General features: G+C 31.6%; 1 protein-coding gene and 1 pseudogene across 1 annotated transcript; both read right to left on the bottom strand.

The window, feature by feature from the left end:
- Positions 1-5,538: 5,538 nt before the first annotated feature.
- LOC109801303 (protein RADIALIS-like 4) lies at positions 5,539-7,555 on the bottom strand. Its single transcript, XM_020362341.3, has 2 exons — positions 6,946-7,555; positions 5,539-5,740 (listed from the first exon to the last, which is right to left on the bottom strand). Exons 1-2 carry the CDS (start codon positions 7,215-7,217, stop codon positions 5,713-5,715), a joined length of 300 nt encoding a protein of 99 aa, XP_020217930.1. The 5' UTR covers positions 7,218-7,555; the 3' UTR covers positions 5,539-5,712.
- Positions 7,556-20,953: 13,398 nt separating this feature from the next.
- On the bottom strand, positions 20,954-22,290 carry LOC145950760 (uncharacterized; annotated as a pseudogene).
- Between the last annotated feature and the right edge of the window lie 2,378 nt (positions 22,291-24,668).

Below are 24,668 nucleotides of genomic sequence, written 5' to 3'. Positions count from 1 at the left end.
TCTTCCTCTCCTATACACCTTGAGATCTGTTCTCGGTAGTAGTAGTCTCCTAATAGAAAGGAGTAAGTTATAGAGAGAGAAGTGTTGTAATTTCCTCCCTTTCAGTAAATAATATTTTTACTGTGGTTATTTTCTCCCTTGTCTCTTTTTTACTCATCTCTTATTTTAGCTGTGAGTAACTATTAAGCCTACTCTGGACCTAACAGTGGTATCAGAGCCACTAGGTTGTTTATTATTCCGCTGTGGTGTACATTGGTATAGTGTCGGAGAAAATTTCTTAGTATGCTCTGTGGCTGCAGTATTGTCTGATCAGTCACATCAGAAAAGAATTATTCTTGTTACTGGATTTTATCATTGTTCCAGTAGGCGGTACTATTCTAGTGGAAGTTACTTAAGTCGGTTTAATAGAAGAAATTATGGCAGCAAAGTTTGAGATAGAGAAGTTCAACGGGAACAATTTTTCCCTGTGGAAATTGAAGATAAGAGCAATTTTGAGAAAAGACAACTGTCTTAAAGCAATTGAAGGCAGGCCATCAGATATTACTGATGAAAAGTGGAGAGAAATGGATGACAATGCTGTTGCCAATTTGCACTTAGCAATGGCTGATTCAGTTTTGTCGAGCATAGCAGAGAAGACAACTGCAAAGGAGATTTGGGACACGCTCGTAAAATTATACGAGGTCAAGTCACTTCACACCAGAATATTCTTAAAGAGGAAACTCTACACTCTTCGAATGAGTGAGTCCACAGCAGTGACGGACCACATCAACAATCTGAATACGCTATTTGCTCAGCTTTCAACAGCTGATTTCAACATAGTGGAAAATGAACGTGCGGAGCTTCTACTTCAGAGTTTACCAGATTCATATGATCAACTCATCATCAACATAACAAACAATAATGTTGTTGGTCGTCTATCCTTTGAGGATGTTGCCGGAGCTATTCTTGAAGAAGAGTCCAGGCGAAAGAATAAGGAAGACAGACTGGAAAGTTCAAAGCAAGCAGAAGCTTTGACGATGATGAGAGGAAGATCAATGGAACGTGGCTCCAGTGGGAGTCAAAATCATGGTAGATCAAAATCTCGAGGAAGGAAGAACCTCAAATGCTATAATTGTGGCATGAGAGGGCACATGAAGAAAGATTGTTGGCACAAGAAGAGTGGAGGAGGGAAGAATTCTGAAGCGTCAACCTCTCAAGGTTGTGTTGCTAGTACCCAAGAAGATGGAGAAATATTGTACAGTGAAGCAATAAGTTCTAGAGGCGAAAAACAACTCCATGAATGTTGGATATTGGATTCAGGTGCAACCTGGCACATGACTCCAAATAGAGATTGGTTTTGCACTTATGAATCAATCTCAGGAGGATCCGTATTTATGGGAAATGATCATGCTTTGGAAATTGCTGGAGTTGGTACTATCAAATTAAAAATGTATGATGGTACTGTTCGTACAATTCAAGGGGTACGACATGTGAAGGGCTTGAAAAAGAATCTATTGTCCATTGGGCAACTAGATGATCTCAAGTGCAAGATCCACGTTGAAGGTGGAATCTTGAAGGTAGTTAAAGGCAATTTGGTGGTGATGAAAGCTGAGAAGATCACATCAAATCTATACTTGCTTTTGGGAGAAACGTTGCAAGAAGCAGATGCATCAGTTGCAGCAATAAGTCAAGAAGAGGCAACGATGATGTGGCATCGTAGACTAGGACATATGTCAGAGCGAGGCCTGAAAATTCTTGCGGAACGTAATCTCTTGTCAGGGCTTAAAATGGTAACCTTACCATTTTGTGAGCACTGTGTGACAAGCAAGCAACATAGATTACAATTTGCCAAAGTAACTACAAGGAGCAAACACATACTTGACTTGATCCATTCTGATGTCTGGGAATCACCAGAAATTTCCATGGGAGGAGCAAAATATTTTGTATCATTTATTGATGATTATTCCCGGAGATTGTGGGTGTACCCAATCAAAAAGAAGTCAGATGTGTTCCCAGTATTCAAGGAATTTAAAGCACAGGTGGAACTTGATACTGGAAAAAGGATTAAGTGCTTGAGGACAGATAATGGAGGAGAATATATAGATGGTGATTTTCTGGCATTCTGCAAGCAAGAGGGTATCAAGAGGCAATTTACAGTTGCTCATACACCTCAGCAGAATGGGGTAGCAGAGCGGATGAATCGAACTCTTCTAGAAAGGACAAGAGCTATGTTGAGAACTGCAGTATTAGCCAAGTCTTTCTGGGCAGAAGCAGTCAAAACTGCTTGTTATTTGATCAATCGCTCACCATCAACAGCAATTGGTTTGAAGACACCAATGGAGATGTGGAATGGAAAACCATCAAATTATTCTTCATTACATGTGTTTGGATGTCCGGTGTACGTGATGTACAACTCCCAAGAAAGAACAAAGCTGGACCCAAAATCCAGGAAATGTATATTCTTGGGTTATGCTGACAATGTTAAGGGGTATCGCTTGTGGGATCCCACTGCCCGCAAGGTTGTTGTTAGCAGGGATGTAGTCTTTGCAGAAACTGAACTGCAAAAGGAGCAGGAGAATGACAGCACTATCAAAGACACCAGTATAATGGAGATAGGAGGAAAGTCTAAAAAGGATGACACCTCTGAAGCAGAACAAGAGCATGAGGAACAAGAACCAGATGAAGCCAATGATGAAGAAGTTCAACAAATAAGACGTGAGAGAAGGAGACCATCTTGGCATTCAGACTATGTTATGGCAAGTCATGATGCGTACTGTCTCTTAACTGAAGAAGGAGAACCATCAACCTTTCAAGAGGCGTTGAGGAGTTCTGATGTTTCTCAGTGGATGGCAGCAATGCATGAAGAAATAGAGGCCTTACATAGAAATAAAACATGGGAACTTGTTGATCTTCCAAAAGGTCGAAAAGCCATTGGTTGCAAATGGGTCTATAAGATCAAACGTGATGGCAATGATCAAGTGGAGAGATATCGTGCAAGATTGGTGGTTAAGGGATATGCTCAGAAAGAGGGCATTGATTTTAACGAGATATTCTCGCCAGTTGTTCGATTAACCACAATCAGAGTTGTTCTGGCTATGTGTGCTGCATTTAATTTACATCTTGAGCAACTTGATGTAAAGACTGCTTTTCTTCATGGGGAACTCCAAGAAGAAATATATATGCTCCAACCAGAAGGCTTTAAAGAACAAGGAAAAGAAAACTTGGTTTGTAGGTTGACCAAATCTCTGTACGGTTTAAAGCAGGCGCCAAGGTGTTGGTATAAGAGATTTGATTCCTTCATTATTAGCCTTGGTTACAACAGACTGAGTTCAGACCATTGTACGTACTACAATAGGTTTGATGACAATGATTTCATCATCTTGCTGTTGTATGTGGATGACATGTTGGTGGTAGGCCCCAACAAAGATCAGATCCAAGAATTAAAGGCACAATTGGCTAGGGAGTTTGATATGAAGGACTTGGGACCGGCAAACAAGATTTTAGGGATGCAAATTCACCGAGATAAAAAGGATAGGAAGATTTGGCTTTCTCAGAGGAATTATTTACTGAAAGTCTTGCGGCGCTTCAACATGCAAGACTGTAAGCCAATTTCGACTCCACTTCCTGTCAATTACAAATTATCCTCAAGTATGAGTCCTAGCAACGAAGAAGAGAGGATGGAAATGTCTCGAGTGCCGTATGCATCAGCGGTGGGAAGCCTTATGTATGCCATGATTTGTACGAGACCAGACATTGCACAAGCAGTGGGAGCGGTCAGTAGGTTTATGGCAGATCCTGGTAGAGAGCATTGGAGTATTGTAAAGAGGATCCTTAGATACATCAAAGGAACCTCAGATGTTGCATTATGTTTTGAAGGATCAGAGTTTTTTGTCAGAGGCTATGTTGATTCAGATTTTGCAGGAGATCTGGATAAAAGAAAATCTACTACTGGTTATGTGTTTACACTTGCTGGAGGAGCAGTGAGCTGGTTGTCTAAGTTACAGACTGTTGTAGCTCTATCTACTACAGAAGCTGAATACATGGCAGCTACGCAAGCATGCAAGGAAGCAATTTGGATTCAAAGGTTATTGGAAGAACTCGGGCACAAGCAGGAGAAAATTACTGTGTATTGTGACAGTCAGAGTGCCTTGCACATTGCAAGGAATCCAGCCTTTCATTCCAGGACAAAGCACATAGGAATTCAATATCACTTTGTTCGTGAAGTAGTAGAAGAAGGAAAAGTGGATATGCTGAAGATCCATACAAAAGACAACATAGCAGACGTAATGACAAAGCCTGTCAACACTGACAAGTTTACATGGTGTCGATCCTTATTTGGCCTATTTAAGACATAAGCAACATGAAGTATCAATGGTGTGAAGATATGATTAACTTAATCATAATCTTCAAGTGGGAGAAATGTTAGACAGCTGTGGGCAGCTGTGGCGGGCGGCCAGCACCGAAAACACTTTCGGTGATTTTTGATTTTTAAATCAAAAGCGGGTCCCACATAATAATAAAATAATATTAAAAGTTTAGGAGAAATTACGAAAATGCCATTGGGACTTTCCTATAAATAGGGAAGCTGAAAACCATAATTTTCATCCCAAATCTTCTTCTCTTCTCTCTTCCTCTCTTATACACCTTGAGATCTGTTCTCGGTAGTAGTAGTCTCCTAATAGAAAGGAGTAAGTTATAGAGAGAGAAGTGTTGTAATTTCCTCCCTTTCAGTAAATAATATTTTTACTGTGGTTATTTTCTCCCTTGTCTCTTTTTTACTCATCTCTTATTTTAGCTGTGAGTAACTATTAAGCCTACTCTGGACCTAACATAGATAGTGATCATTAGCATTTTCAAATGTGTTAGATCCATAAATTCACGCTCAACAAATTCGTACGTTTAATATAAATACCAGTTTACTTTAGTTCTTGAAGCAACTTTCTACCAAAAGCCTAAAACTCAATTCTAACAAAAATCCATAATGTGTAACTAAAAGGGTTTGAGATTATGAAACCTCATTCAAGTTGAAGTCATTACAACCTTGAACAAGAACAAATGGTTCACATGACGGTGAGGTAGAACTGCGTTGATTTGATTTGTACGAGGGAATATTAATGGGCTGATACTATTGTATACAGTAAAATTAAGTCACTTCACTTTTCGTTTTTTATTTTCTTTTTTATTATTACGAATTCTGAAGCAGCTTCTTTTATACAATATAGTAATCATCTTATAACATCTCCTTAGTCTCATTAGTGATGAAATTGTTACACGATTGAAAATAATATAAACTCTCATGTAACACATTATTAATTATTTTTTCATAAATTTAAAAATATAATTATATTTATGTGAAAATTAGTCTGAACCGTATAATAATTGTTAGGTGGTGGAATTAGGCTTATATTTCAGTTGAGTTTACTGTTAAAATAATACTAAATACCAGGTTTGATTTTTTTTCTTCTTTAAAGTGGATTTTCACCCAAGATATCTATTAATCCTTTTAAGGTGGAGAGTCGATAGGACATGAAGAATATCCTAGTTAAGAACCTGATAGTGTTTCTAGAATAGGATAATTCATTGAAAATTAGAAACAAACTAAATTACGATAGCAGGAAATAGAGAAGAAACACAAGATAGAAAGAGACAACGAGGAAGATGTTTCCGGAAATTCACGGAACACCACATAAATGGTGCCATTAACTTGGGATATAACACAAACATTGCTTCCCATCAATTCAGTTTAAGATACTTCAGAAGCCTGGGACAACCAAATAATTAATTAAAATAAATAACACAGATATATAAGAAAATATCAAAAGAACAAGAACAGAAAATTGTGACAAAATTAGTGTAGAAGAGAACACGTTTGTTTGGTATGACTCAGTCAATTTGTTGTCACAAAATGACCATGTGGTTTATCCAAGTGAAAGTTACTCATCAGTCTGATTGTAGTAGAAGTTTTAGGTTCTTGTTTTTGCTCTGCTCATTAGGTTAGGATAAGTTAATTTTAGTTTATGACCACATGTTTTATCTTGCTCCTAGTTCTGATCATTCGGAAAGCTATTCAATGTGGCATAATGCTCCAGCAAAGGAAAAACAAGATTATTATTACAGAATTTGAGTTATATCTTTCAATAAATAAATACTTAAATTTTAACCATTGAAACTTGAAAATTTTGAATTTGCACAGTTAATATAGTCACTACAATTAAGCAGTGCATGCAACAAGATTTTGTTCCATGAATTGGATCAGTGTAATCAGTAATGCCAAAAATTCAAAAACCAGTATTACATAAAGAATTGTATTAAATAAAAGCAACAATACCTAATTGCATTAAAATATTGAATAGGTTGCTAAATAATCGAGTGTAGAAATTTGTGGCGCATAAAAAGTAATTTTTATGTCTCATTGGTGCAAGAAAATGGTGCTTCAGGAACCAAGTTACCTTATAAAAATATTCGGAGTTTTAAAAAAAATGTCAATGGTTTCAGAGTTTTAGTTAATAGTCTCTTCTTTTTCTTCTTCCTGTCTAGTGACCTAGTTGCAGGGCAATGCTGCATAAGTTATTAGCTGCAGCTTCTTTTTATTTGTGCGATGAATTGTTTTGTATTAAATATGGTTTTTGCAACTATATTGTAATGATCTTTATCTTTATGTTGGAAGGCTACAACGTAAGTCAACCCCCTTTGTCTCACATTATATATTAAAGAGGGACAAAGATTGGAATAATGCATGCATGAGAAAGATAAGAATTTAGAAGGGACCGTGAAAAGGCAGTTACATGCATTAGAGTCTGGTTGAATATAAGCTAAGAAGTGTTTCAGAGAGTTTCTCTACTAAAAATAACTCCTTATTTTCAATAAAGAAGTTTTGAAAAGTACTTTTAACTTATATCCAAACATACTCATGCATGAATAGTGTATCAGAATGATGGAAATAGAGGCTTTTTTAGGATGCATTACCTCTCTTCTTCATCAACACAGCTACTGCTTCCTATGGACTTGTACTTAGGAAGAGGAACACGGCCAGATTCAATGTGCCTGAGATCCTCCAAGAGGATTTCATAGTGTCTCTTAACTTCATCCGCAGATTTATCACCAACTGCTTTGGCTACATTCTGCCAGCGATCAGGGGTATCCTTGTCATATTTTGCAAGTGCTTTTTCAAACAGCTTGTTCTGTTTTGGTGTCCAAGAGGAGTCACAAGCCTTTTGTTTGAGAGAGCTTGAGGCCATGATGGTATGAGCCTAAGAGGGATTGCAGATTGCAATGTTGCACTTTGCTAGTTAGAAAAGAAAGAACAAAGAGTTTTGAGTTGAAGGGAAAGGTTGTGTGAGAACATGCAGCTAGTGCTATGCTTATATATAGCTCAGGTTAGTGACTCGAAGCTAATTAGGGAATTTGAATTGGCAAAAGTTGGAAGGGCTTGTGACCCATTTGCTTTGGAACCACGAAATGAAGCAGTACTACAAGAAGATTTTATTTGCTTCAGCCCACATTCTGAGAGGGGAATCAGTTTAAAACGAATCTGGTTCTAAAAATGACTTGATTAGCTTGATAGTAGCTTATATTCTGAAGCTTATTAATGCCCAAGAATTTTCCAAACTTAAGTATTTTGTATGTCACCATTAATCAATTTCTTAGAATCAAAATGATTGAAGTCAGGTGCGTGTCAGGTGCATAAAGGCTGACTAGAGTTATGGGAAACGAATAATCTTGTCATGTTTAAAGCTTGACACTGATTAAATATCAAATTAGGACTAAGGAGAACATTTAGAAAAAATTAAAATAAAATCCTAAATATCAGCTGTTAAGCTGCATATAACAAACTGTAACATATTTATTAGATAATTTTGTCCTTTAATCATGTAAGTAAGAGATTAGTCACTAATTTGTGTGTATAAATAAACATTTATCGAGAGATGTCAATCCAAAAAATAAAAGAATCATGTAATTAAAGATAATGAGAAATACTAATAACACATTATTTTTAAAATTAATTAAGATTAAGAAAACAACCTGTTTCATAACTAGACTCTCACATTGTGTAATAATGTGACTCATAATATAACAAGTCCCAATTAATTTTAAACTGTATTGGAGAAACTACAGTATTAATATGTGTATTGCAAGTATTTGTTAGAAGAATCAACGGAATTATCAAAGTATATTCTGATCAGTCAATTCATTAGCTGAACTGTCATGCAAATTTAAACTTCATTTACTTTTAAAGTGTGTATGTGATTGAAAATGATGTAACACAACATTGCTAAATTCATCAAAACTAGAAGTTCCCAAATTAGGTTAGCCGGACGAACATTAGGAAATCCTTTGTGTCATTTAGTGTTTGTTTGGATGGCATGAACTTGTTGATCTCTTGAGGTCATGGCTTTTGCTTGATGTCCTTTATATGTTTGGATTGTATTTTATGAAAACCATTTTTGGATGTGTAACTAAAGAAGGAGTGTTTGGTTTAGTATAATTGATTTAAACAGTGTTTCTGTGAAATATAGGCCAAAACATAATTGTCAAGAAGAAACATTTGAAACATAGGACATTGAGTGGTTTAATGTGATGGAAAATTTTAACTTTTATATTTAGTGTACATGAAGATGACCAACAACAACATTTGTGGCGATATGACCGTTGCTGGGACCTTTATCTCAATTATATACCAACAAGGTTGATCTAGCCGATACCTAGCTGGTCTCTTGTAATGTCACAGACCAAGTTTCAAAATTTCATATTCGACACCACTCAAATAACTAAGTTCTTTTAAGTTAGTTTACATTGTTTATTGATAAATTTTACTAAATATTTTTAATTCAATCATTTAATTTAAAATTTTTAATTTTTCAACTTTCAATTTTTAACTTAACAGTTTCGATTAATTTATATGCTACTTTTACAAATTCATTCATATAGTGAAAACTATGAGAGACAAAGTTAAAAAATAATAAAAGATCCATTTAAAAAGATTAAGAGAATGTTTAGATAAATGTTTAAGAGAATTTTTTAAAGTTTCTTTATCAAAGAAATTACAATGACAACAATATTTAAATCTAAAATTTTTAATTGTTTTACTATTAAGAGGATCTTAGTGATTATATATATATAAAAAAAAACTCATGTCTTAGTAAAACATTATTGTTTTGATATATAATTATTAAATCAATTTAAAATATTTTTAAAATTTAATTCAATAGAAATGTTAATTTTTTAAAATGTCAAACAACATATACAAAACAAAATTGTTGTTGAAGGAAGATATATAATTGAGGGAAACAAAACAAATTTCAATTAATTGTTAATTGAAATATGAACTTCATCTCAATTTTCAAATGCATGACATATATGAAACGAGTTAAGGTGGCTACAACAACTTAATTATAAGTTGGTAATTCATGTGAGTGTGCATCGAAAATAAGTTGATTGGATGAAGCAGTTGAATTGATGGGCCTTTGGGTATTCATCCAATATAGACTCAAAATTTTGGCGTCAGAGATAAGTGTTGATGAGGTATCTTAAAAAGTAGTCATCAACCATCTCTGGCGCAATCTGTTGAACTGAGAAGAATCTGACGAGAGGGAGAAAGAGTTAAATTTATGGAGTCTCAGCAAAATTGTTATTTAATTTACATTGAGGTCTCGGATATTTGGAATTGGGTTTCCCAATCTTTGCTCAGAGCAACATTCCAAAAGGTTGTAGCTGGCTATCTGAAACCCGTACTATGATATCACCATAACACATTGTTTGTTTCTGCATGTTGTTTTTAACAGGTCCTTCTGTTTTTATCTTTTCTCTGGTTGGGTATTTAAAGGATCGTGTGTCAGTTGATTGGTAGAACCGTGAACTAGTACCATTTTCATTAGTCATGACAAAGATAAGCTCACAGCTTCTTCACCTTTCTTTTTCATTATATAATTTACATCCTGCAAAATAATTTACATACCATCAATTTAACTAATCTACTAATTAATATGTATATTATTTAAATAAATTTTTATCTCTATAATTTTGTTATTTTTTTTAATTCTTATTCTTAAAAATATTTTATTTTAGTGTTTATAAATATAATATTTTTGTTTTTTTAACCTTTTGTCTATTATTATAGGAACTAAAATGAAATATTTTTAAGATTAAATATTTTAGTATTTACAATTTTGTTAATTTTTCACTTTTAAACTGTATTTGAGAATCTCGTAAAAATTAGATTATTTTAATAATTGATTTTATATATAATTAATTATTGTTATAATTAATTATAAAAAATAAATCTTTGTTTGAATAAATTTGATGAAAAATGATTTTGTTATATTTAATTATGTCTACGTTCAACAAAAAAAAAATTCAAATTTTATGGAGTAAATTAGTTTAAAAAAAACAATAATTGTTAGAAAATAAACAGGTTTCATATTTATAAAAATAACTTATTTTTCTAAAAAAAATGTTTACAAAATCAAGTTGTTGTGACAAATGAGAAAACTTATCTTACAAACAAACTTTTTTCTCAAAATAATAGTTAAAGTTGAGAAATAATTTATTTAAACACACACTTAGTCTCTCTATATATATATATTAATTTTAGTTTATGAAATTTTATCAATTTTCACTTTTAGTACAAACTTTTTCTTTCATCAATAATTTTTGTCCTTATTGCTAAGATTTTTTGTTCATAAAGGAAATTTTTAGGAACTAAAATACAAAAAAAAATTGCTCAAAGACTAAAAACAAAGTTCATAAATTAAAGACATGTTTTTAATTGTACAAATTATAAAAATATTTAATTTTTTTAGTTTACCATCTTCTCCATCGCACATGCACGTTTCTATATGCACAAAAAGAGAATTAAATATGTAATATGTTATTATTATTATTATGGTATGCTATTATTATTGTATGCTATTATTATTGATTAACAATAATGGTTAGAAAATAAAAAGTTTCATATTTATAAAAATAACTTATTTTTCTAAAAAAAAATGTTTACAAAATCAAGTTGTTGTGTCAAATGAGAAATCTTACAAACAAACTTTTTTCTCAAAATAATAGTTAAAGTTGAAAAATAATTTTTTTAAACACACACTTAGTCTCTCTCTATATATATATATATTATTAATTTTAGTTTATGAAATTTTATCAATTTTCACTTTTAGTACAAAATGATTTTTCATGAATCTCATTTATACACGTTATTTAAAAATTAAAAAAAAGCAAAAAAAATCAAGATCAATTGAATCTCAAGTATTCAATTTTGTCACTAGAATAGGTAGAATTACTTCACATTTTAAATTATATAAAAAATAATGTCTCTACTGAATTTGTATAAAATTTAACTTATGTTTCTTTTTACTGTATAATACTGTGCTACATTAAGTGTAGTAATCTTCCAGGTTGTTACTGTTGGGATACAAACAAGTCTCACATCGATAAAATAAGACAACAAATAACAATTTATATATCATAAACATATTTCAATGATTGAGAGACCTTTTGGGTGATGACCAAAAGCAAAACCGTGAGGGCTAAGGTCCAAAGCGGACAATATCTCATCATTGTGTGGAGTATGCTTGTATAATAACTTTCATAAAACATCCCCTCAGACAAATACCATAAAAATAACCCCATCTCTGGTATCAGAGCCGCAGGTTGGACTCGGCCATGAAAGGTTAGGTCCCTTATTTGAGGGGAGGATTGTTAATAAGTCCTACATCGATAAAATAAGATAACAAATAACAACTTATATAGCATAAACATACTTCAATGATTGAGAGGCCTTTTGGGTGATGACCAAAAGCAAAACCGTGAGGGCTAAGGCCCAAAGCGGACAATATCTTATCATTGTGGAGTATGCTTGTATAATAACCTTATAAAATAACTCCATAAGTATTCTTTGATTTGTCTTTTCAAGAAACTATCCAAGTATTTTTTTGAACAAAGAAGAATCTTCATATTTTAACAACCAAGTATTTTTTACAACAAAACTTCTTTAATTTTAAGCTATAACACAAAGTTAAAGATGAATAATAATTATTATTTTTGTCTTATAATACATGATACAATGATAATTAATTATAGAATTTTTATACAGAAAGAATGAATTTATACAATAAATATGTTGATACAAAAGCAATAAAAGTGAGATAGTGGAAGATGGAAAAAAAAAAAGCTAATACAAATAATCTATATTATATATGAATATATAAATGAGATGAATTTAACATCGAACAAAAAAAGTATATCATAGACCATTTGTAAAGGTGGTCCATGATAACCTATGTCTCTTTTATAACATATTATATCTTCCTTTGACCAAATAAGCTAATATTTATTATTATTTTTCAACTTAACTACACTACGGTTCTCATATAACAATTACCTTCAGATAAATATATAGGATGCAGAAAACTTAAAACAATTTTGGCCAATATGTTTGAAAACATAAAACTCTTTAAGGAGTTACATATAATCCTTATACATATATACAATATACATTAAATATACCAAAATTGTAACACAATCCTATTGTTGGTCAATGTTTCTGTACAACAATTATTACATTAGAGCAATATATACAAAATAGGTAATTTCTAGCATGAACATTCACCAACATCCAAACCACCAAGCTAACCCTATCCTACTTTGTTCACATACCAAGTATGATCATTACAATCCAACCACAAAGAAAAGGTAAGTTTGTGAAAGAACCAACATATCAATAACAACATAAATATACAATTTATACAACATAGCCAACTTAAGCAACATCAAGTTAATTCATGGCACAATATCAACTTATCAACACCATCTATGACTTTCATTCTTCAAATACAACTTAAAACATATGCAATATTCTCAACAGAAACAACTTCAATCACAACATAATCAACTTTAAACAACTAACATATCATGCATATCAACTTATGGAGATCTCCTACAACAAAGCTAAGCAGTCTGAGTGGTTTGCCCCTATCGAATCACTACAAGTAACTTATCACAACTAAATCAAATAGATACAATGTTAGACCTCTTAAAACATAAGCAATATTTCTTAGGTTTTTTCACTTAAACTAGGAAAGTCTAGTACTACTGTCAAGATAGAACAACTTACGTATGAGTTTACTACAACCTTATCATGCATATCTAAGCATCATGGAATTAGCTTGTTGATTACCCTTCGAATACTGCACATTTTCTCAACAATTAGTTAAGGATTTTACCCTCGACTTTATACCTTACTCAGTTAGTCACTTGATAAATGTATGACTTGGCCTTGTCCCATACGGATCAACAATTGATCACTTTATAATCAATATGGCTTGACTTGCCTCTATACTGTTTTCACATAAAACCTAGATCCAACTGACTCATTGAAAGATTTTTAACTCTAGGCTCTCGAAGCATCACAACCTATATCCACATAATAAATTATTTTAATTTTCAAAACAACTTTACTTTCCTTTAGATTTTATGTATTTCAACTAAGACATGTATATGAACACCACATGATTGTACAACTTAATAACTTTCAAATCAACTAACAATTCACAACTTAAGCAACTTCCATTCAACTATCAACTTACAACATATTGACTTAAAACATAACTATACATTATCCTAGATTAATGTATAATGAACTATAATCATGCAACAACATAAATCATGAGAGTAATAAACATACTACCTTCCTTCTTAACACTTAATCAAATATCAACTAATTTTTTATTCAATAAATTACGCTGGACGTTACTCTTTTTGCGCCTGACATCATTGTGGTAGAGAGCTTCAAACTCACCCATGCTCGATGCCAAGACACTTACACCCCACATGGATGAGGTAGAGTCTTTGAGTCAATCATACCTAGTGTAAATAAACCTACGGTTGACCTTATTCAGGCAAAGAGCCTTTGCCTAACATACACCTAATGCCACTAAACTTAAGTAGAGTTTTTGTCTTGATCATGCCTAACATCACTCATCTTGGGGCTTGGTGCACTAAGTTAGAGAGCTCCTTGAGAAATTGCGCCCTTGACACCTATAATTCCTCGCTCAACATGACTAAATTAAAGAGTTTTTCACCGATTCATGCTTGATGCTACCAATCCCACATTCGATATGATCATAACAGAAAGTTCCTCACTTGAGTCACGTTTAATGCTATAAAGGCATGTCTAACATGATAAAGATTTTTGTACCTAACAAAATCTTAATTTGTCTCAAACTTGCAAGAAATCTAGACCTAACCAACATGCAATCATATATTCAACATATACATAACTTATATAACACATTTTCATTACAATAAACAACATGAAACCATCAACCATCAAGATTGCCAATTCTTTCAAAGGCACTCTCAAGAACAACACTTTCTACAACATCATCATCTCATGATTTTAAACAACTCAACCATGAAAATAGAAGATTATAGGTAGAATTCAATAACTAGAAATTAAAAAATTTTCCTTACCTCGAATAATTCCAAAATGAGAAAAGACAAGGAAGAAGAGAGAAGGAATAAGAATGGGGAAAACTCCGTACAACTCAAAACTTGAATTCTTGACCTCCAAGCTTTGAATCTAATAATCTATTGTCATTGTCTAATTGAGGAAATGATTTATAAGAGTTCAACAAAAACAACAAACAAAAAGAATTTCTCTACTTTTAATTCTATCTCTCTAACTTCTCTCGACTTTTCTTAAGACATATGAACTTATGATGGTCTTAAGAAAAATCTTATATATTTTTTCTTTAGTTAGACCAACTTAACTCTAATTGAAAGTACCTTAGACAACTTTTCAAGAATCCCTTAACCCTTAAAGTTCTAAAATAACAACAGTTACAATAATTCAACAATTAATCAACATATAACATATAATTATCCATACATTAAAATTCAAAATGTTATAGTATTTTGCAAAGAAAATGAAATTTGATCAAGTTGATTAAGAGCTAGACGTAATTTCGGTGATTAAAATGAATTAATATAAAAAATACTTTGTGTTCTTTATTTTTATCTTTGTCTACAATTTTTAAGGTTTAAGATATTACTTTGTTGTTTTAAAAAAATGTTTTATTTTTTATTGATATTATTCAATCTCCTTTCTACTGCCTTTCTTTTCTCCAAATTTATTTAACTTACTCTTTAAATTTAGTAACTATTTTGCATATATTCTATTCTCTCACTCCTATTATCAAATAAATAAATACATCATTTTACACTAATCAACCAACTTATCAACTAATATTACCAAATATTTTCAATTCAATTAGTTAACTTATACTTTCGACTTTTCAACTCCTAATTATAGCTTATAAGCTTTCAACTAGTTTATAAATTTTCAATCAAGTTGTAAACTAATTTTGCCAAATATACTTTAGATGATTTTCATGTATTCAATTTTATCAATAAAATTTGAAGATTTACTTCACATTTTAAATTACATGAAAATGACTTTGTCTCAAAGGAATTTGTGTAAAATTATGGAAAAACGAGTATGATTACTATCTTATTTGTTAAAGAAAGATGTAATACGTTCTTAAAGATTAATAAATTAATTTAAAATTTGAAATTCACGTATTTGTTATTAGATCTTGAATTTTGATAAACTTTTTTAAGTGATTCATAAAAGAATAAATTTACTAACTGTGTTGTACATTGTTAATATTTAATAATACGAAGAGGTGGTTAGAGATGGTTTCATTCTAGTCTTATTATGAACGGATTAATTGATTCATGAAATAAATTCATGCCCAAAACATGTTAAATAAGAATGGTCAGTCAGTCACTAAATAGTTAATAAACAAGTTTTTTCTCGAAGAAAAATAATTTCATTTTTCTTATATTTTCTTTCTTCTACACAATCAATAGTGTTTTGTAAGTCACTTTTATATTATAATAATTACATGTCTAAATGTGCTAAAGTGATTCATTACCATAAGAAACTAATATTTTTTTGAAACTCAACTGATTACTTTTTATTTATTGAACTTATATGCCACATATAAATCAAAATGCTGATCTGTAAAAAAATATTAACTAATAGATTGATTTATTCTTTAAAAATTGTTGCAATTCATGCCAATTTTAATTCTGACCTCTGTATAATATGCAGTAAATCACTCGCTAACGTTCAAATTGTTAAGCCGAGAAGGCAAAACACAATGGTGATTTATATTTAATAGATTCAGCAAGGAACTATGGAATATACATTCAAGGGACCAAGTAAGGAATCATGTAGTAGTTTTTATAACACAAGTTTTAAATAAAATTATTAGTTATTCCCTTTAATAAGGTGGAGTGGTCGTGTCTCATAATGTCTAAAATTTGTATAATACTATAATGTATGTTAAATTAAGGGAATAGTGAGTGTCTACTTGCTCATCAAAAAACCAAGGTCCCCAGATCCTTGACTATTAAATGTCACAAAAAAAGAATTCAGTAATTCGCCACTCACACCTGGTCCATGCTATCTCTTGCAAAATTTTCAAACAGAATCTTATAGAGATTGAGTAATTGAAAAGTGGATAGGGTGTTCTTTATACCATTTTGGGAACCAACCAATTAGAATCACGACACCTCACATAGCTCTTGCTTCATAGGAGAAAATTGTTTTTCTATGCACAAGTTGGCATGGATTAAATTATTATAAGTCTAGCATGCTAAAAGTTATATAAAAGTGTGTAAGCGTTGATACTTGATAATGTGTTTGAGGCCAAAATTGATTGCTCAAGATATGGTACTTTGCGAGGGTTGAGACATGAAAGTTCATTCATGCCACTTGATTGTTGGGATACAAACAAGTCCCACATCGATAAAATAAAATAAAAAATAATAACCTTATAAAAAAAAACAATCTTCAAACAAATACCATAAAAATAACCTCTCATCTCTGGTATCAGAGTCGCAGGTTGGATTCCGTTGCATGAAAGGTTAGGTCCCTTGTTGGGATATAAACAAGTCCCCACATCGATAAAATATGATAAAAAATAACAACTTATATAGTACAAAAATACTTCAATGATTGAGAGATTTTTTGGGCAATGACCAAAAGCAAAATCGTAAGGACTAAGGCCCAAAGCAGACAATATCTCATCATTGTGGAGTATGTTTGTGTAATAACCTTATAAAAATAACTCTTATAAAATATTCTCTCAAACAAATACTATAAAATAACCCCAACATTGATTTGGATGCAAATACTTCAATGATGCAAGGGGCATGCATGGACGGATTCTATTGAACAAAAATCCTCTTTTTTTAATTTTTTTTTGGGATGAAATAAAATGCATTAATAAATTTGGTATTCAGTTCAATGATAGTCATGGAAGTAAAAACTAAAAAAATAAATTTTAGTAGGGGTGTAAGCCAGTTAAATTGGATTAAATTTGGAATAAATCTGTTATTTCATTAGATCAAAATTTAATAAGTTGAGTTAAGTTAAGTTTGTACATTATGTTTTTTTTAAAATCCAACTCAACTCAATTTGATTATAAATGAGTTAGATTAGATTGAGTCAATCAGATCAACATAATTAAATTAATTAATTAATTTTATAAAATTATTTTTTTCATAATAAATATAAATTATTTGATACATTGTTATACATATAATGTTATTAACTCGTAAAATAAATAATGATACAAAATTAATTCTAAAATAAAATTATTTATTTATTATATTATTATTAGCTAAAACAATTAACATCAATACAAAATAATATTTGAAATAAATATATTTATAACGTTATCAACCAAAAACATAAAATTTGTTATTGAGCAATAATAATACAAAATATTATTCAGAACAAGTAATTATCTAAATATTACTATTACTATTACTAATAATAATATAGAAAAATAAAAATTTGTTACCTGAACTATATAGTATCAAATTTTAATAAGATTAGATCATATTTAATTTAAATATTAAAAAAATTGATTTAAATTCATTAAATCGATTTAAGTTAATATAAATTCGTGAATTATTGATACCTACTTACACCAGGAAAATTTTAGTGACATGATATTCAAAGAATATTTCCAAGTCTAGTTCTGTTGTGAACTACAGGATCTTCAAAGAGTATCACTTTCATAATCTTATAGGATCTAAATGGCGAAGAAATACTCATAACTCATGCATGAAAATTGAAAAGGATCTCGTTGCAGCTTGTTTTGTTTTAGTGGGCCAAGCATGGGTTCCATTCTTGCGTTGAATTTAAGAACTGTCCCAAATCTGTATTAAATGGGCTTTATCTTTAACTTCTTCAGTCCATTAACAACTTTTCTACCACTCAGTCATAACTCATAAAACTTGACCTAGTTCCAAAAAAAAATTAGACCACAAAAAATGATCAGATCGATAAATAAAAACACACAAAAGGCTCACCGAAGCTACACCCACCTATTTTCTTAGACTTTCTTCAAGTTTGATGTCAGGACATTTATTTCTAACTAGATATAAATCTGGATATTGTATGTAGAGGTGTAAAAAAAAACACACCATTATTCATGCCTTATACATAAGGGGGGTTTTCTTCTTTAATATAATTCTCTAACATTATTCATGACATCTATTTTAGTGATATTTTCTCTATGTTAAACTCTATTATCGTGCATAATTGTTTCACGATTCAATATCAACAATATTACGTATACTATACATATACCCCAATTTCAATATTTCTTACTAATGTGTAATAATAATATCGTTAGGATTATGTTATGTATTTTACTGAGAATAATATATTTATTAAGAAGAGAATTATGTTGTTTGTTGGGTTATTTCAAAGTATTTATATACACAATTTCATATTGATAAGATATTATTCACTTTAAAATTAATTTTTATGGTTTAGGGTTTAGGGTTTAGGGTTTAAAAAGTCTATAATCAATAAAACATGTGTGCTTTATAAACTTTTGTATCAAAAAATTCTCTTTTGTGTCTCAATAATATTGTTCAAACACAATTTAGATATAATTTTTTTAAAAGTGCTTTTAATGTCATTTTGTAATTAAAATTAGGATTTTATCTTCGTAATTAATGTTAATTTATAATACAATTTTTTATTACAAAATTGTTTAAGTGAAATTTCACTTCTATTTGGACAACAATGTATAAACATTTAATAAAATATTTTTAAATATTATATGAATTTATCTAATTACAAAATTGCATTTAAAGCTATAACACAGGTCTTCTATTTACCAACCTAGTTTTGCATACTAAAACTAAACATTTTGAATTAAATTTGTGATTTATTAGAAAAAGAGTGAGTTGAGGACAAATTTAAGTTAGACATATTCTAGCAAGGTTCCAAGTTGCATATTTACTGACTAAGTCTCCAAATTCAGCTATCTTTCTAGATCTAAGAAACAAACTTACTATAATTATTATTTAGAAAAAGATTTGAAAGAAAATAAAATGGATGCCAAGTCAACATGATGGGCCTCAAGCCCAAATAGCCAAGAGATCAGCTAGAAAAATACAAGAGCCCGCATGGCTAAAGGACTTTATAAAAAAATAGCTAAATGAATTGTGTTTTGTTTTCCCTAAAAATGCATCCTTTGTGGTACACGTGTATGACTAGAATGTAGTTTAATTAGTTATATATGAGAATTGTACTCAGCATTGGGATCAGGAATGAAGTTATTTTATCAGTTTATTATTGCATTTCAAATAGCTTAGTTGTTAGGATTCCTACCGTATTCCCTGGTGACGGTTAGCTATTACCCTAACACAACATTTTGTTATAACCGCTATATTTATTATCTCAATGTAAATAAGTTAACTTTATAACTATTATTTTCTAAGTTAGGTTAATTGCCTTCTCTACTTATATATAAATAGTCTTGTATTATATTTTCTAATATGATAAATTCATATTTCGAATTCAATCATTTCTATTTTTTTGATTGTTGTCCCACAAGGTAGTTTAAGTAAGATTGAATATTTTAGGTAACTTCAAATAATTTGCTCTCATCGTTAAGTATAAATAAATTTTTTTTATTGAAAAGAGTAAAATGCATATCCTTATAAATAAAACACAAATATTATATTATATAATATAAAAAGAGATATACATAAGTCCAATCAGGTCATTTAGTCATTTTCTGTCACTTTTACCATTAAGTACCAAGAAAAAGACACAACATAGCATTACATCCAATTAGTTAATTTGTGATTTTTCTATAATAAAAAAAATGACTAAAAATAGTGACTTGAAACTCAATTGCATTAGTTTTGTTATCCAACATTGTAATGTTAATATTAGAAATTCGGTCCTCTAATATGTCATCCACTATTTTCTTCCATTCAACACTCTATCATATACATGCCAAGTATTTTTTTTATATAAAAAAAATGTATTTTTAAAATTAGAATTTTTGTAACCTTCTACATCCCTAAATCAAAACCCAAAAACAGTGTATAACAGTAGGATTAGATTTTCATGATATAGCATAGAATTATTGAATAAGAATATTTTTATGATTAATGTACATATTAAGTAACTGAGTAAATAATGCTATTTTACTTATAATATTATAAATTAAAGGTATTATAATATGGGTTAAATTGGTGCTTTCGAACAATTAGGATAAGTTTAGTAATAAAAATTGGGTATAAAATGTATATGGGTCTTCGGTTCAAATCTTGATGACTCGTTTTTGACATCTTTAGGGCATCTCTAATGGAAGCAACTCACTTGAGTTGCTTCATGCATTGGAAACTGAAAAAAGTGGTCCTCAGTGTGCCATGTAAGCATTAAGCAACTCAAACAGAAATTTACTCCAATGGTAAGAAACTTTAAGAAATTCAGCTTTTAGAATTTTTTTTAAAATCAATTATGAACCAATTGAAATTTTTATTAAAAAGGACAATTGCACTACAATAAAAGAAAATGAATTATGAGAAAAAATACACAATAAGTAGATATTAAAAATAAAATAAAGCAATAATAAATACATAAATATTATACAAAATTAATTTTCATCATATTATTTCCGAAACGTTCCCAAATATGTTCAATAAGATCAGCTTGAAGTTGGCGGTGTATTCGTTTGTCATGAACATCTGCTCTCCTTTGAAGGTATGTTGTTCTAAAATTTGGATGAGCACCTATAGATATTTCAGATCTTGACATGTCATCATCTACACCATCATAATCAATATAATTTTGATAGGTGTCTCGCTCGTCCTCGACAATCATGTTATGCAATATGATATATGCATAAATTATATTTTTCATTATGTCGGCATCCCAAAAACGTGCCGGACCTCGTATGATTGCGAATCAAGATTGAAGCACTCCAAATGCACGCTCTACATCCTTTCTCGTTGATTCTTGTCGTTGGGCAAATAATTTCCTTTTTTCCCCTGTGGCATGGAGATGGTCTTGACAAATGTAGCAAAGTCTGGATATATGCCATCTGCTAGATAGTAACCCATATTATATTGGGTTCTATTCACGGTGTATTGCACTGTCGGAGCAGTCCCTAAAAGAACTTCGTTAAAAACATTAGATGCATTTAACACAGTAATATCATTATTCGAACTTGCAGTTCCAAAAAATGCATGCCAAATCCACAAGTCTTGTGATGCAACAGCTTCAAGAATGATTGTTGGATTGGCATGATCATCTCGACAAAATTGACCTTTCCATGCAACTGGACAATTCTTCCATTCCCAATGCATACAGTCAATTGAACCGAGCATTCCAGGAAACCCACGTGCCTCTCCCATCCGTAGTAGTCGTTGAATGTCTTCGTTATTAGGGCGTCTCAGATACTCACCCCTAAATATTTCACAAATTCCTTTCACGAATCTTTGTAAGCATTCCACTGGAGTGGTTTCACCAATTCTAATATACTCGTCCACAAAGTCAGCAGGTGTCCCATAAGCCAACATACGAAGAGCAGCTGTGCACTTTTGCAACGGTGATAGGCCCCTTCTACGTGTTGCATCGAGCCTCATTCGAAAGTACTCATCATGATTGCTTATGGCATCTACAACTCGGAGAAACACATACCGTCGCATGCGAAACCGCCTTCGAAACTGAGTTTCTGTGTATACTGGATTTTCAGAGAAATAGTCATTGAACAATCGTTCATGACCTTCCTCACAATTTCGATGAACTACCCTCCTTGTTTGGTTTGACCTTGTGGTGTTGGGAAGTTGTTGCTGATAGGTTTGTATCATCAACTGGATCAATTCTTCGTCAGTGTTGTCGTGTAGTTCCTCATCTATGAATTGATCCAAAAGATCATCTAAATTGATGTTTGGATCATCTAAATTGTTGTTTCGATCCATCACGTATCAATCTAAAAATCAAAGAAGAATAGATGGGGATTTTGTGTGAGAGAAGATGTGAGAATGAGTAGGATTAGATGACAAAGTCTACATATAAATAGTTTTACGACGGCTAGTTTTATAACGGCTAGTTTTACAACGGCTAGTTTTACAACAACACAATTTGAATTACAATAATAAAAGAAATTAAAACTCAAATACTTACCTAAACCCTAAAAGAAATTAAAACCCATATTGTTGTTTAAGATAGTTACAATACTTTTCATGAGCTTCACGTTGAGTCTCATTCATGTTGGAAGTATCCTTCATTATGGTTTCATATGCCAAACGTCTTTCTTGTGCCTCCTTCAACTCAATTAGTCTTGATGCATAGGCATTTTTCTCCTTTATTGCATTTTCTATGCCAGAAAAATCAACAACATTAGTATTAGATGCAAAAGGAAGGCCAAAGGAAAAGAAACTTCCAATACTAATGTTGTTGATTTTTCTGGCATAGAAAATGCAATAAAGGAGAAAAATGCCTATGCATCAAGACTAATTGAGTTGAAGGAGGCACAAGAAAGACGTTTGGCATATGAAACCATAATGAAGATACTTCCAACATGAATGAGACTCAACGTGAAGCTCATGAAAAGTATTGTAACTATCTTAAACAACAATATGGGTTTTAATTTCTTTTAGGGTTTAGGTAAGTATTTGAGTTTAATTTCTTTTATTATTGTAATTCAAATTGTGTTGTTGTAAAACTAGCCGTTGTAAAACTAGCCGTTATAAAACTAGCCGTTATAAAACTAGCCGTCGTAAAACTATTTATATGTAGACTTTGTCATCTAATCCTACTCATTCTCACATCTTCTCTCACACAAAATCCCCATCTATTCTTCTTCGATTTTTAGATTGATACGTGATGGATCGAAACAACAATTTAGATGATCCAAACATCAATTTAGATGATCTTTTGGATCAATTCATAGATGAGGAACTACACGACAACACTGACGAAGAATTGATCCAGTTGATGATACAAACCTATCAGCAACAACTTCCCAACACCACAAGGTCAAACCAAACAAGGAGGGTAGTTCATCGAAATCGTGAGGAAGGTCATGAACGATTGTTCAATGACTATTTCTCTGAAAATCCAGTATACACAGAAACTCAGTTTCGAAGGCGGTTTTGCATGCGACGACATGTGTTTCTCCGAGTTGTAGATGCCATAAGCAATCATGATGAGTACTTTCGAATGAGGCTCGATGCAACACGTAGAAGGGGCCTATCACTGTTGCAAAAGTGCACAACTACTCTTCGTATGTTGGCTTATGGGACACCTGCTGACTTTGTGGACGAGTATATTAGAATTGGTGAAACCACTGCAGTGGAATGCTTACAAAGATTCGTGAAAGGAATTTGTGAAATATTTAGGGGTGAGTATCTGAGACGCCCTAATAACGAAGACATTCAACGACTACTACGGATGGGAGAGGCACGTGAGTTTCCTGGAATGCTCGGTTCAATTAACTGTATGCATTGGGAATGGAAGAATTGTCCAGTTGCATGGAAAGGTCAATTTTGTCGAGATGATCATGCCAATCCAACAATCATTCTTGAAGCTGTTGCATCACAAGACTTGTGGATTTGGCATGCATTTTTTGGAACTGCAGGTTCGAATAATGATATTATTGTGTTAAATGCATCTAATGTTTTTAACGAAGTTCTTTTAGGGACTGCTCCGACAGTGCAATACACCGTGAATAGAACCCAATATAATATGGGTTACTATCTAGCAGATGGCATATATCCAGACTTTGCTACATTTGTCAAGACCATCTCCATGCCACAGGGGGAAAAAAGGAAATTATTTGCCCAACGACAAGAATCAACGAGAAAGGATGTAGAACGTGCATTTGGAGTGCTTCAATCTTGATTCGCAATCATACGAGGTCCGGCACGTTTTTGGGATGCCGACATAATGAAAAATATAATTTATGCATGTATCATATTGCATAACATGATTGTCGAGGACGAGTGAGACACCTATCAAAATTATATTGATTATGATGGTGTAGATGATGACATGTCAAGATCTGAAATATCTATAGGTGCTCATCCCAATTTTAGAACAACATACCTTCAAAGGAGAGCAGATGTTCATGACAAACGAATACACCGCCAACTTCAAGCAGATCTTATTGAACATATTTGGGAACGTTTCGGAAATAATAATGATGAAAATTAATTTCGTATAATGTTTATGTATTTATTATTGCTTTATTTTATTTTTAATATCTACTTATTGTGTATTTTTTCTCATAATTCATTTTCTTTTATTGTAGTGCAATTGTCCTTTTTAATAAAAATTTCAATTGGTTCATAAATGA

The sequence above is a fragment of the Cajanus cajan genome, chromosome 8, assembly GCF_000230855.2.
Source record: "Cajanus cajan strain Asha chromosome 8, NIPB_CcT2T_4, whole genome shotgun sequence".
Taxonomy (NCBI): Eukaryota; Viridiplantae; Streptophyta; class Magnoliopsida; order Fabales; family Fabaceae; genus Cajanus; species Cajanus cajan.
Note: the sequence above shows the minus strand (reverse complement) of the source record. Positions and strands in the feature narration are given on the sequence as shown.

What these genes read in the sequence shown, in the direction of transcription:
- LOC109801303 (XM_020362341.3), bottom strand. Translation starts at nt 7,217, where the DNA reads ATGGCCTCAAGCTCTCTCAAACAAAAGGCTTGTGACTCCTCTTGGACA. An exon ending in TGTGTTGATGAAGAAGAGAG is followed by an intron (nt 5,741 to 6,945) that starts GTAATGCATCCT and finishes TGGTTGTCCCAG; the next exon opens with GCTTCTGAAGTATCTTAAAC.